This window comes from Nelumbo lutea, chromosome 2 (genome assembly GCF_056320005.1).
Source record: "Nelumbo lutea isolate HS-2025 chromosome 2, American lotus-T2T, whole genome shotgun sequence".
Classification (NCBI taxonomy): domain Eukaryota; kingdom Viridiplantae; phylum Streptophyta; class Magnoliopsida; order Proteales; family Nelumbonaceae; genus Nelumbo; species Nelumbo lutea.
Genome location: NC_142685.1, coordinates 84,350,977 through 84,364,394, shown reverse-complemented (window position 1 = coordinate 84,364,394; position 13,418 = coordinate 84,350,977). Strand labels below are relative to the sequence as shown.

The following is a 13,418-nucleotide window of genomic DNA, read 5'->3' as shown; positions in this document are numbered from 1 at the left end:
AAAAAGAAATAAGGTATTTCTTATGTAATCTCTAAAGTAAATTTTTAGACACCCCATCTGATGTCTGGGTTGTTGACTCTAGTTGTACGATTCATGTTGCTAATTGTGTATAGGGATTCCAGAATCTAAGAAGAATTGATGATGAAGAGGAGATACTAATATATACAGGAGATGAACATAAAGTGAAGGCAACTGGCATAGGAACCTTTAGATTAGTCTTGAATACTGGATATGTTCTAGATTTATTGGATACTTTATTTGTACCCACTATGAAGTGCAATCTTCTTTCTATTTCTAGATTGGATATAGTTGGATATTCCTTTCATTTTGCTTCTAGTACTTTGTCAATCTTACATGATGCAAACATTATTGGTTCAGGAGTTCTTTATAATGGATTATATCTGTTAAATTTGAATAGGTCCAATGCATGTGTCCTTGCTAGAAATGATGTTATGTTGATAAATGAAAATGATAAAAGAAAAATGCAATGTGATAATTCTTCCCTATTATGGCATAAAAGGTTATGGCACATTTATAAGGAGAGATTGGAATGACTTGTCAAAGATGATATCTTACCTGTGCTAGATTTCAATGACCTTAATGTTTGCATAGATTGTTTGAAAGGAAAAATGACAAGAAAACCCTTTCCTAAGGATACTAGGTCAAGCTCTCTTTTAGAACTAATTCTATCTGATGTATGTGGCCCTTTTAGGCATTTGCAATGAGGTGGACAAAAATATTTTCTAAGTTTTATTGATGATTACTCAAGATTTGGGTACATATACTTGATGGAACACAAGTATGATGCATTAGAAATGTTCAAAATTTATAAAGCTGAAGTTGAAAAGCAACTAGGGAAGCAAATCAAGGTAATAAGAATTGACAAGGGAGGAGAATATGATAGCTTTGATGCCTTTTTTCAAGATCATGGGATTGTTCATCAAACTACAATATTAGGAACTCCGCACCAAAATGGAGTTGTAGAAAGGAGAAATAGGACATTGATGGACATGGTGTGTAGTATGATTGCTGGATCAACCCCACCTGAATCCTTTTGGGCAAAAGCACTCAAAATGGCTACCTACATATTGAATCGAGTACCCACCAAATTAGCATTGAAAACTCCATTCAAACTTTGGATTGGTAGGAAACCTAGCCTAAATCATCTTCATGTTTAGGGTTGTGAAGCAGTGGCTAAGATTAACAATCCTAGTTTACCTAAAACTATTAGCCGGGCAATTAAGTGTGTGCTCGTAGGGTATCTTGAAAGATCTAATGGTTATCGGTTGATTGAATCGTCTAACCTGAGTAGTGTAATTTTTTAGTCGAGATGTAGAATTTTTAGAAGAGACTTCTACATCACAAGGGAGAGGACAAGTAGAACTTGAAGAACTCTCAGAGTTCAGACCTTCATATGTTGAATATATTGATCCTCATACAATTGCTAGAGAAGAACCTCAATGCTCCCAAAGAGTGAGAAGGTCTGTCAAATCAGATGATTTTCTTGTGTAGTTATCTGACTCATCCATTGGTTGTAAGTGGGTTTTTAAGACTAAATGAGGCTCAAGTGATCAAATTAAGAAATACAAAGCAAGGCTCATAGCCAAGGGCTATACTCAAAATGAGGGTATTGATTATGATGAGGCTTTTTCTCCTGTCTCGAGAAAGGACTCTCTTAGAATACTATTAGCTTCTTGTGGCATATTTTGAATATGAAATATATTAAATGGATGTAAAAACAACATTGTTATATGGTGAGGTATGCAAGTTGAACAAATCATTATATGGACTCAAACAAGCTTTTAGACAGTGGTATGGTAAATTTCATGGCATTATCATTGACTTCGGATATAAGGAGAACACTGCCAACAATTGCATTTACACCAAGACCAGTGGGAGCAACATTATATTTTTTATACTATATGTAGATGATATCCTCTTGGTCTCTAATAATCTAGCATTGTTACTTGACACTAAAACCTTCTTGTCTAGATCTTTAGACATGAAGGATCTTGGAGAAGCCTCATATGTTTTGGGTATTCAAATTCGACATAATAGATGTATGAGAATGCTGGTACTATCACAAGAAAGGTATATAAAAAAAGTGCTAGAGAGGTTTGGGATGGCAAATTGTAAGTCTGGTGAATCTCCTATTATAAAAGGAGATAAACTACATAAGGGGCAGTGTCCACAGAATGATTTAGAACACAAAGAAATGGCAAGCATTTCATATGCCTTTGTTGTTGGTAGTATCAAGTATGTCATGAATTGCACCTGTCTAGATATTTGCTTTGCTACTAGTTTGCTTGGTAGTTTTCAACATGAAGGATCTTGGAGAAGCCTCATATGTTGTGGGTATTCAAATTCGACATAATAGATGTATGAGAATGCTGGTACTATCACAAGAAAGGTATATAAAAAAAGTGCTAGAGAGGTTTGGGATGGCAAATTGTAAGTCTGGTGAATCTCCTATTATAAAAGGAGATAAACTACATAAGGGGCAGTGTCCACAGAATGATTTAGAACACAAAGAAATGGCAAGCATTTCATATGCCTTTGTTGTTGGTAGTATCAAGTATGTCATGAATTGCACCTGTCTAGATATTTGCTTTGCTACTAGTTTGCTTGGTAGTTTTCAACATAATCTTGGAATTGATCATTGGAAGGCTGCTAAAAAGGTTTTAAGATACTTGCAAAGAACTAAATACTTCATGTTAGTTTTCAGCCAAGTAGACCAATTGAAGATTATGGGATATGCTGACTCTGATTTTAAAGGTGATCTTGATATTCAAGTGTCCATTTCAAGATACATTTTTACTCTTGCTGGTGGTGCTATTTCTTGGAGAAGTCATAAGCAGGAATCTACATCTCTCACCACAATGAAAGCAGAATATGTTTCCTGTTGTGAAGCTGCAAGGCATGCTTCTTGGTTTAAGACTTTTATCATTGATTTGATTGTGGTGGATTCCATTCATAGACCTCTTCAGATTTATAGTGATAACACTGCTGCCATACATTTGACTAAAGAGGCATGTTATCATGCAAGATCAAAGAAAATAAAAGTCCAACATCATTATGTCAGAGAAAAGGTTGCTGAAAAGGAATTAACACTCTTACATGCCCACTGAAGACATGCTAGCTGACCCTTTGACTAAGGGTTTACCTATCAAACTCTTCCAACGTCATGTATGCTAGTGAATTATTTTGATTAGTGGGAGTATCGTGTATATTTTGTTTTGTTTTGACACTGATGTCATTTAATATTCATTGATGATGAAGGCTCATTTGATAATTTTTTAATTTGTTTAGAAATATATATGTGCAAATTTGATTTCCCACATGGGAGCTTAACTATCCATGTAGATTTGATGGCTTGGGCATTCATGGTGACTGCACATCACCTATTAAGCCCTCATCGGATGAAATGCTTGCTGAAAGTAGCATTCTTGACCACATGGTTTGATATCCAAATGACATGTGTTTGATCAACTAATTGACACATGAAGTTTAGTGACCATATTTGGAGATTCCTTTGATGGCTTCCCAAACCACCATTCCCACTTTTTGTTTTGACCTGTGAAAGGTATACTTATAGATGCTTTGACCATGGAAATGAGTCACTATTGCATAATAACGTAGGTCTCTCCTGTTTGGGCATTTATAAGGATATTGAAAGTAGGATTGATTTGATCTTGCACTCTCATAATGCATATGTTGTTTTTTTTTTTCTTTATGAGTGGCCACTCGATTAAAAAAAAAATTCAACCCAATTGTTCAAAACTCCTTTTTTTTTAAACTATGACAAACAGTGGGAGATTGTTAGTATTTGTCAATTTCAAATATATATATATATATATATATATATATATATATATATATATATTATATATATATATATCATATTTATTTATTTATTTATTAGGTTGACACTTGATACGTATGGGTCTATGAGAGTGTTTTGTAAGTTGGAGATAGACTCCTATTTGGAGTGGGATTCTAAGTGTGGTAGGACTAGATTGAAATTAGTTTGATGGGGAACTAATCTCAATCAGTGATAAGAATTGTTAGAGTCCTGGTCACATCTGGATGGGGGTTATAAGAATCACATAGTGGTTCTAGACCGATCACTGTTGGCCTTAAGATCCAAAGAGACTAGTGAACTTAAAGAGCTGATAAAGAAAGAAGCACGACACAAGCATTCAACAACAATGGCTGGAACACAGAGCAGAATCCAAATGGTATGAATTTTTGGATATCATTTCTTATTTTGTTTCACTGTTCGTCGATTGAATGAGTTTTATAGCTTGCATCATATTCATCTTTGGAATTCTCTTCCTGTAGGTCTGCGGTAGCTCCACCGAGGTTGTAATGATCAATGTCCACACAGCTATGGAGGTCATTGTTATCTATATGTTAGGCTGGTTGCAAGGAATACCCTTTCTTCTCGTTTGCCTTGGCGAACTTGTTTGATATTTTTATAGGTTTTCTCAGTTTTCCAGTCTTTCTCCTTTTTCTCTTATTCAATCCTAGGGCTTCATTGTTTGTATTAACAGGACAATGAAGGAGTTCATACTGAAATTATATGACTCCACCAATGTGGTGCTTGGGAGAGATTTTTTTTGGTTCTACCACAAGCTCGACTTCAATGTTGCATTCACGATGGGTATTAACCGTTGCTGTTGAGAGTTGCAGTGGTGGTGGCGGGTTGAAAGGAGGAAGAAGACAAGGGAGGGAGATTCGGTAGAGAGAGAGACTATGAGATGAAGCAGACATAATTTGAAGTGGGACTCACCTATTGGTTTTTCTTAAAAGAAAAAAAAAATCAAGTGGGACCAACCTATTATTTTTCTTTGAAAAGATAAAAGTTCAAGTGGAACCCACTTATAAATTATTTTCAATATTTACTAATTATGCACTAAGTAGTCTTTATTTTATTTAGTGGGATGCACATGTAATTTTTTAGTTTTTTGATTTTAACAATGCCACATCAGCATTTCCTTTTGTTTTATTCATTATTTAACAGATTGTGAACAATGTCACAAACATCATACGTTTTTTGGCTAACGGTGGCCTTTTCAACTTAGTATGATGTATAAATTAGCCCCTTGAATTATAAAAGGGCTAAAGTGACCTTTTCACAAAGTATAGGGGTTGTTAGAGCCAAAAATACTTAAAGTATTGTTATTTAATAGTAAATTATTGTTGTTTTTTCATTTTTTAATTGCAAACTTCAATAATTATTGGAAGACTAAATTATTGTTATTTAACAACAAAATCATTGTTAATTGTTTTTGTTACTTGATAGTAAATTTTCAATAATTATTGTTATTTTCATTATGCTATTTTTTTTGTAATATTAATGTATTTTTAGGAAATGATTGATTAATTTTTATTAGAGAATAAATTATTATTGAAAATTACACTATTTATTGATTAATATTTATTAGAGATTAATTAATTCGAGATTACACTATTATTGATTAATTACTGATTTCCATTAATTTATGTATTCATTGTTTTTTTATTTGTTCTACGTATTTGTTATTAAATGATTATAATTTAGACCTTGAATTATTGTAATTTAGTGATATATAGTACTTAAATTATGGTGAATTTATCTCTTGATTTCCAATAATTTGTGTATTTCTTATTTTATTTTGTTTAATAATATCTAATAATGTGGTGAATTGAACATTGAATTTTTTTATGCATCGCATCCAACTAGTAAAGAGTTGCATTACAACATGACAATGTTATTGGTTAAATGGAAAATAAGAGAAAAACATAAAGTTGAGGGAAAGTTCCTAAAGCTTTCCCTGTGTGACTTGCTAGGCACCGGCGACATGCAAAAAGATAGAGGTAAGTCATGTGACGCATGTGGCACCAATGTGCATCTCAAGTCCCCATTCAAGCTTCCTTTTAAAGAATTAATTTGAGGATATGCTTAGATACCTACAATAAAACTGATGTAAGACAAACAAGTAGAAAATGACGAGGAAATAAAATATACATGTTAATCGGAAGTGACACTAGTTTATTCAATGATTAAAAGTAGGGATGGCAATTTTCCTCATTCATGATCGGTACCTAGGCTCTCTAACCTGGCGGGGCCGGGTATGGGGAGTGCTTTGGTGGAGTCGAGGTCGGGGATGGGGCTAGCATTGAATCTCCGATTGGGGATGGGGACGGGAGTGGGGAATGCAATCCCCGCCCTGCCCCAGCCCCGATTAATATAATATGTATAATATATTATTTATATTATAATATTATTATATTATATATTATTTGATTAATAAATAACAATTTCAACTAACAATTAATTAAACATTACAAAAATTACAAAAACTCAAAAAATAATAAAAAAAGTAAAAGACTAAAAAGACAAAAACTTAAAACTCTAGAGAAACTCTTCTACTACCACTCGACAAACGAAGAAGAAAGAACATATGCGGCGACTGAAAGCCTAAAACTCGAAACCCTAGTATGGTAGTGCCCTACTCTTCTTCTTCCGATGATCAGTTCTTCCTTCTTCGTCTCTCTCTCTCTCTCTCTGTCTCATGTGAGGCAACGCCACAACTCAATCCCCGCAATGGTCCTATCTGTCTCTCAATGCTTTTGATTTCTGGTTTTTGAAATCTCAAACAGATTACAGGTCTGAATCAATTTCAGTACAGATCTAAATCTACTCGCAAGTCGCAATTCTGGAGTCTCTCTCTCAAGTTGGGGATTCGGGTCTTTGACGGGGAACTCATCCCCGTTGGGGTCGGAGATGGGGATTTGGGCCTGATCGGCGTGTCTTTCCGCATGGTCTTTTGGCCGTTTACAAGTCGTGAAAACTGATTTTTGGTCTATTTTCGTTTAGCACGCAGAAAATCTAGCCGCCAAAAGATGGAACATCAAAAAGACGCGAGAAGCCCATTTTGGGCTGATTTCAAGAACCTACAAATGAAGCTTCTCGCATCTTTTGTGTTTTAATCTCGCGCGAAAAGACACACGTTTGCCAAACATGCTTCGGGCTGCTCAGATCTTCATGCAAAAGTTCAATGCATCTTTTGCATATTGGAGCTACCACAAGATCTTTCCAAAAAAACATACCAAACGTGCCCTTAGCTATTTTGGCGCTTTCCATACTATGAATTTGTGTGGAGGAAGGAACATATACCATTAAACGCGAGAGAATTTGATGTATATTGTATTAAAATGAGAAGACATTTCCTTGAGCGTTTCAATCAGTCAATGTCTGGTGAAAAAGACAACATGGTTTTTGAACCGCCATTGATCTGGACGGTCGGACCGTTCGGCCTGAGAATCATCCAGGCAATTAGTTCTGTTTTATTCAAACTCAGTCATTGGCCAAAATCCATTGAATAAATCAACGATCTATTGACCCGAACGATCAAACCGTCAACCTGTTAATCCATTCAACAATTTTGATTGTTTTTTTTTTTAATTTTTCTTATCAAAACAAACTATTTATTTAAACCGGACGATCGAACCATTAACCTAAAAACCGATAACTGAAACAATTCTATTTTCGGATCACTTTTGAAAACCATGAAACAAAATATCGCACGTCAAACCGATATCGAATTTAAAGCATTTGCGTATTCAATACTCATTGGAAGGTTTCTTCGAGCTTGTCCTGAATCGAGAGGTCGCAGAAAATGTGTTATTTATTAAAAGCTTAATTTGCTCAGCTATCTTACATTATATGCATGTTAGTCTTTACCTAGATAGTGTACACCACCCCGCATGTGATTCAATGACTGTGCATAATTAAATATATATCTTTGTTCTCGTATACCACAATTAATTTATCGATCAAATTTTGACCGTTCGTTTGGCAGATTTCTTCTTTGATGCACAAGTAATATTGATCAAGCTATAACACAATGGGAAGCACCTAGGTCAGACGAACATGTTTATTGTACAAAAGTGTGATACACTTAAATTTGTCCATATATATTTTAAATTTAAATTTAAATAATTAGTTCCATAGAAAATCTCCTCCCACGTCTCCCGAGAAATTGGATTCTGGGGACTTCTATTTCACGTGGACAATGGTTATAAATGGAGATTATAGAAAAGCATTCAATGAAAAAGATCTATTACACTATAAGGATTTCTTTGAACCCCATTAGCTGTCAAACATGGTTTTCGAAATGTCGTTGATCCTAACGGTTAAACCGTTCGACCTGCAAATCATTCAGGTAGTTAGTTTGGTTTTACTTTAAACTTGTTTTTTGGTAAAAAATCATTGAATCGATCAATGATTTATTGATCTGGGCGATCAAACTATCGATCCATTAATCCGTTCAATAATTTTTTATCATTTTTTTATTTTTTATTTTTTTATTAAAATGGGCCATTCATTCTAACCGTCGACTTAGAAACCAATGGCTAAAACGGCTCTTTTTCCGGTTCGTTTTTTAAAACCATACTGCTAAATGACAGAAATAGGAATAGAAAATGATTTTTCATAAAAAAATGTCTATACCAGAGGACTTACAATTTGTTCCTTCCACTGAACCTCTTTCCCATACCATCTAATTCACGGGTATGCCTTGAAATTTACAATGGAAAATAAAGAAGTGAATAAAGTGGAAGAATGTTCCTTGGGTAAAAATAGAAAGTCAAGAAATTAATATAACTCTTGTAAAAGTGCATAAGTTAAAATGATTGTTTACTTTTTAAGCAATTTTCTTTCACAAATCTAAAAGGATACAAGTTAAAATTAAAAAAAAAAAACTTAAAGTTAAATGAAAAGAAAAGGGAAAAAAGAACTTAAAGTTTGAAAAAAAATAGAAGAAAAAGAAATAGCTGGGACAAGGCTATAATGGACAAGAAATCCTTCACCCTGAAGACCAATTGAAATGGATGGGACACTCAACTTTTTACTCTTGATCAGAAGGTTAGGGATCCTCTGAGGATTTATTTTAGTGTATACACCATTGGAGGGTTGTCCAACATATCGAACGGTCTTGATCATTGAACTTAGTGTGTAATTTGGGACAAATGGTACAGGGACCACAAATCCATCATCAGATGATGTCTAGCCAAGTAATTACAACTGCATGGACAAAATTGCAGAAAAGTAGACAGAATCAACCAACTTCACTTCTCAGGGAGAACAATCAAAATATAATTAATAGCTGATTCGATCCCATAATAGTAGATTTTTGAAAAGGTCAATATTTCCTCACTTACACGGTCATATGTTTCTTAAATTCAGAAACCAGAGAGAGAAAGAGGAAGAGGGAGAGAGGTGTTGTTTACATCTTTGAGTGGGTGGACTCAGTGTGTGACTGTGAGTTACAAGGGTAAGGTTTCTTTGTCTGGTTTCCTTTGGTATGTTATTCATGGTGGAGAGGTGTGAAGAGATGGTATTGTCAGTGGATTATCACAAGGCAGTTCCCGCACCCTTCCTGACTAAGACATATCAGCTTGTGGATGACCCCCGCACAGATCACATTGTATCTTGGGGAGAAGATGAAACTACCTTTGTGGTCTGGAGACCCCCTGAGTTTGCAAGAGATCTCCTACCCAACTATTTCAAGCACAACAACTTCTCAAGCTTTGTTCGGCAGCTCAATACCTACGTGAGCAACAAAAACCTCTCTTTCTCTCTCTCTCTCTCTCTCTCTCTATTTATCTATCTCTATCTGTGTGTCTGTTAACATGTTGAACTCGTAGAAATAGGTCATGAGTTGAGCTTTTTACTCATGTTTTAGTCCAGAAACTTGTTTTTTTTTTCTATTAATTCCTAAGATTTTTCTCTCTGTGGAGTTGGATTGGCACTGATGACGTTTTCATGGGCCAGTAGTGTTGTTTTCGAATAATATTCAACTCCATGGTTATGATCTTGATGGAATGGGTTCTGATGATCATGCATCTTTCCTTTTAATTAAGAATATTTCGTTCCCTTCCTCAGAAGTTTTTCTTTTAATGTTTCTTTAAGTAGTTTGATTAAAGTTGACCAGCGTTAGTCCATTCTGAAAATCATAGAAGATGGCTTTACTTCTTTGAAGTGAAGGATTTTATCTTTCTTTTTTCCTTTTTGCCTTTTCTATTACCAGCATTTCTAACTTTATATTTACATTGTTGAAAGGTATGGACATGGCGTGCAATCCATATTTTTATATTGGCTTTATGTGTTTAGATAATAGCGTCGAGAAGATTGAAAGAATTTTCATTAGGGTTTTGTGTTGTCTTCTTCCAAAAAGAAAGTTTGGTTATGAAATAGGAATTTCGAATCAATTCCAAGAACTTTTGCTAGCCTTTTAAATGAATACTCCATGTCCACGAAGATGGTTCCAAAATAGCACTTAGCTTATAATTTCTTTTTTTTTTTTTTCTGACAAAGAGATTTTCTTCTCCTTATTTTCTCTGTTCCTGTTTATTCTATGTACAGGGATTTAAAAAGATCGTCGCAGATAGGTGGGAATTCGCAAATGAGTTCTTTAGGAAAGGAGAAAAACACTTGTTATCTGAGATCCACAGAAGAAAAACATCTCAAAGCTCTCAACAGCATCAGCAACACAACATTGATCCCACAACCCAGTTTTTAAACCCTGATGAAAATGGTGGTTGGATTGAGCCTGCTCCATTACCACCCTCCAACCGAGAATCAGATTTCTTATCCGTGCTTACGGAGGACAACCAGAGACTGAGGAAAAGGAATTTCATGCTCTTATCGGAACTAACCCACATGAAGAAGCTGTACAACGACATCATCTACTTCCTCCAGAACCATGTAAAACCAGTAGCTCCAGACCAAAGGTCCACGAGCTCGGGGCCTAAGCTCATAGAAATCGCTCCTTCCTTTCAGTCCCAAACTCTTTTAAGCTTTCAAACATTTAAAACATGTGGTACGAGTAGCTGCTCTGTGACATTAACCGAGGAGCCAAACAACACTGTGAAGCTCTTTGGGGTCTCTCTGAGTGGGAAGAAGCGATTGCACCCAGAAAAGATTGATCCTGAAGAGTCATAATGTTGGGTATGTTTTATCTTTCTTCCTCACTAAAGAGATATTAATATTCTAGTACTCTTGAGAGGTATTGTCATTAGGAAGAAGGCTATGTAAATAGGAACCAAATTAATGGTTAGACAAGGTGATGCGAACTTTCCAGAATCAGTATTAGTATTTGATCCATTGTTGTCTCTAAATTTTTTTTGATATTTTTGTTGTCTTTAACTCATAATTATCTTAATACGTTCAGGAAAAGTTCGTTTTTTTTTTTTTTTTTTTTTTGCATCTTTGAGAAGACGAAACTACAAAAAAACACAAACCATGAAATGCTTTTTTCAAATTTCATTTATGGGTTTCTCCGGGTTTAAGCAATAAAGACCAGCTGGTATGATTCGTGTTCTTTTTTTATATGTTTGTGTGGATAATTTGAAACTTTAATTTCGAGTTCGAAATGCAATATAATTTCGAATTCTATCTTGCTGAGTTGGTAAAGAGTGCTGTTTTATTATTATTATTATTATTATTATTATTATATATGAGTAAAGTCTGCGAATGTTCATATCACATACCTGCTAACTGGGTTTTGAACCTCTATTCACCACAACTTTTCAGTCGTTTGTTGATCTGCTAAAGTTTTTTGATAATCGAGCTCTCCATTCATCCGGAAAACATAGCTCTCCATTAAATTGGATTAAGTCCAAACGATAACTTCAACCGAAATATTCTGTATGCATGAGCTTCTGAAACCTGACCTTCTATGCATCATAAAAGTGCAGTTAAAGAGTACACTATTGTCCCTTTCTCATATCATATCCACCAACTGCTCTCTCTCTCTCTCTCCTCTGAAGACCATGTCCTGCTTGAACTTCAATAGCAGCAGGTTGGCACGCTAGGGAATTTGAATTCAACTTCCATTAATTATAAAGCTTTGCGCAAAAAGATTTATTGGAAAAGGAAAAAATAAATGATTGTGAAGGCACCTAGATGAAGAGTATTGGACAATCATTTCAGACTGTGTTTTACAAGCTTTCTTAAGTGGGATCTGTATTCCTTTTCTTCTTTCTCTTCTAAAAAGAAGAGGTCTTGAAAAAGGAGACACAGTAGCCGTTAGAGGATGCAATAAAGAGAGGAAAAGAGGATTTTTTTTTTTTTTTTAAGAATTGGAAAAGATTGCTTCGGGATTGTGATATAATGCACTTCTTTGTCATATCCTCCATTTTGTTTTCTTGTGGGAGCTCTCGCCATTATTGTATCTCTCCATCACTTCACTCATTCACTTCCTATGCTACCGATATCATATCGTATGGGTGCTTATGACATAGAGACCTAACAAGTACCCTCAGGCCTCAGAATGTTGAGAAGTACGTATTAACAGACCATGGTTCAATCAGCAAAGCCTCTACTCTAACTTGTTTTGGATCGATTGTTCACGACTTCACGTATAATAGTTGCGAACTGCAGCTTGTGAAATAACATGCAAAATGCAGATCAAAGGATAAAGGAATCAACAACAAATTTGAATGATTTTGTTTTTGAATATTTTGGTTTCGGTAAGCTACAGTACTTGAAATTTTAAGTTGGACGTTTCGCCCAAATTTTGAAATATTTAACTTATGTCAGAATATTTCAAAGTACTTACAAAAACATTTGTAACACTTAAAATTTTCAAAAAATTCCTACACAGCCAAAGTTTCAATTGATACTGATTTTATTTTATAATAATATCTATCTTAGATTTCAAAATATATACCTTTTAAATATTAGGAGCATTTCAAATTTTCAAAGTATTCATAGAAAACCAAAATTTTCAGTTGAACACAATTTTTTTTATTGATATTTATCTCATGGATTTTTTATTTTGACAATCCTATAACTTTGGGAAATGGCCATTTGTAGGAAAAAAGAGATGGCATTTGAAACGACATTGACGAATCTGTTAAACAACGTTATATGGCACTTCTAACATTTGAAAAAGGCCACTTGCGACCCTAAAGTTTGAAAATGGACCACTTTAATGAAGTTTTAATTTACTTCAGGATCTAAATAAATTACCCTAAATTATAATTAAGTTTTAATTTACTTAATTAATTAATAAAGTTAATTAATTAAATGATCATAAGTATTTAATCATTTAATTAAATTAAATTACACTAATTAAGAGATTATTTCAACTAAGCAATTAATCAATAAATTAAATTAATTAAGAAAACAAAGTTAGTTACTTAAATTAAACAAACGAAGCTAATCTATCTAAATAAGTAAATTAAACCAATTAACCAAGGTAATTTGAAAACCAACCTAGTTAAGAAGATTCCAAACATAGGGTTCAAATTGAGTCTAGCTTCGAGTCTCAAGATGGAACGGTTAACGGTGTCCTAATTAGACAATCTTAATATCATAGGATTTTGAATTCTGATCTCTATACACCTATAAGGTTGGCTTTCTAATT

The 13,418-nt window shown here is 34.3% G+C and overlaps 1 protein-coding gene across 1 annotated transcript; it reads left to right on the top strand.

Annotated features, from left to right (window-relative positions):
- The first annotated feature begins 9,125 nt into the window (after positions 1-9,125).
- On the top strand, positions 9,126-11,152 carry LOC148871671 (heat stress transcription factor B-4d-like). Its single transcript, XM_088972551.1, has 2 exons — positions 9,126-9,599; positions 10,412-11,152. The coding sequence occupies exons 1-2, from the start codon at positions 9,351-9,353 to the stop codon at positions 10,988-10,990; spliced, it is 828 nt and encodes a 275-aa protein (XP_088828677.1). The 5' UTR covers positions 9,126-9,350; the 3' UTR covers positions 10,991-11,152.
- The last annotated feature ends 2,266 nt before the right edge of the window (positions 11,153-13,418 follow it).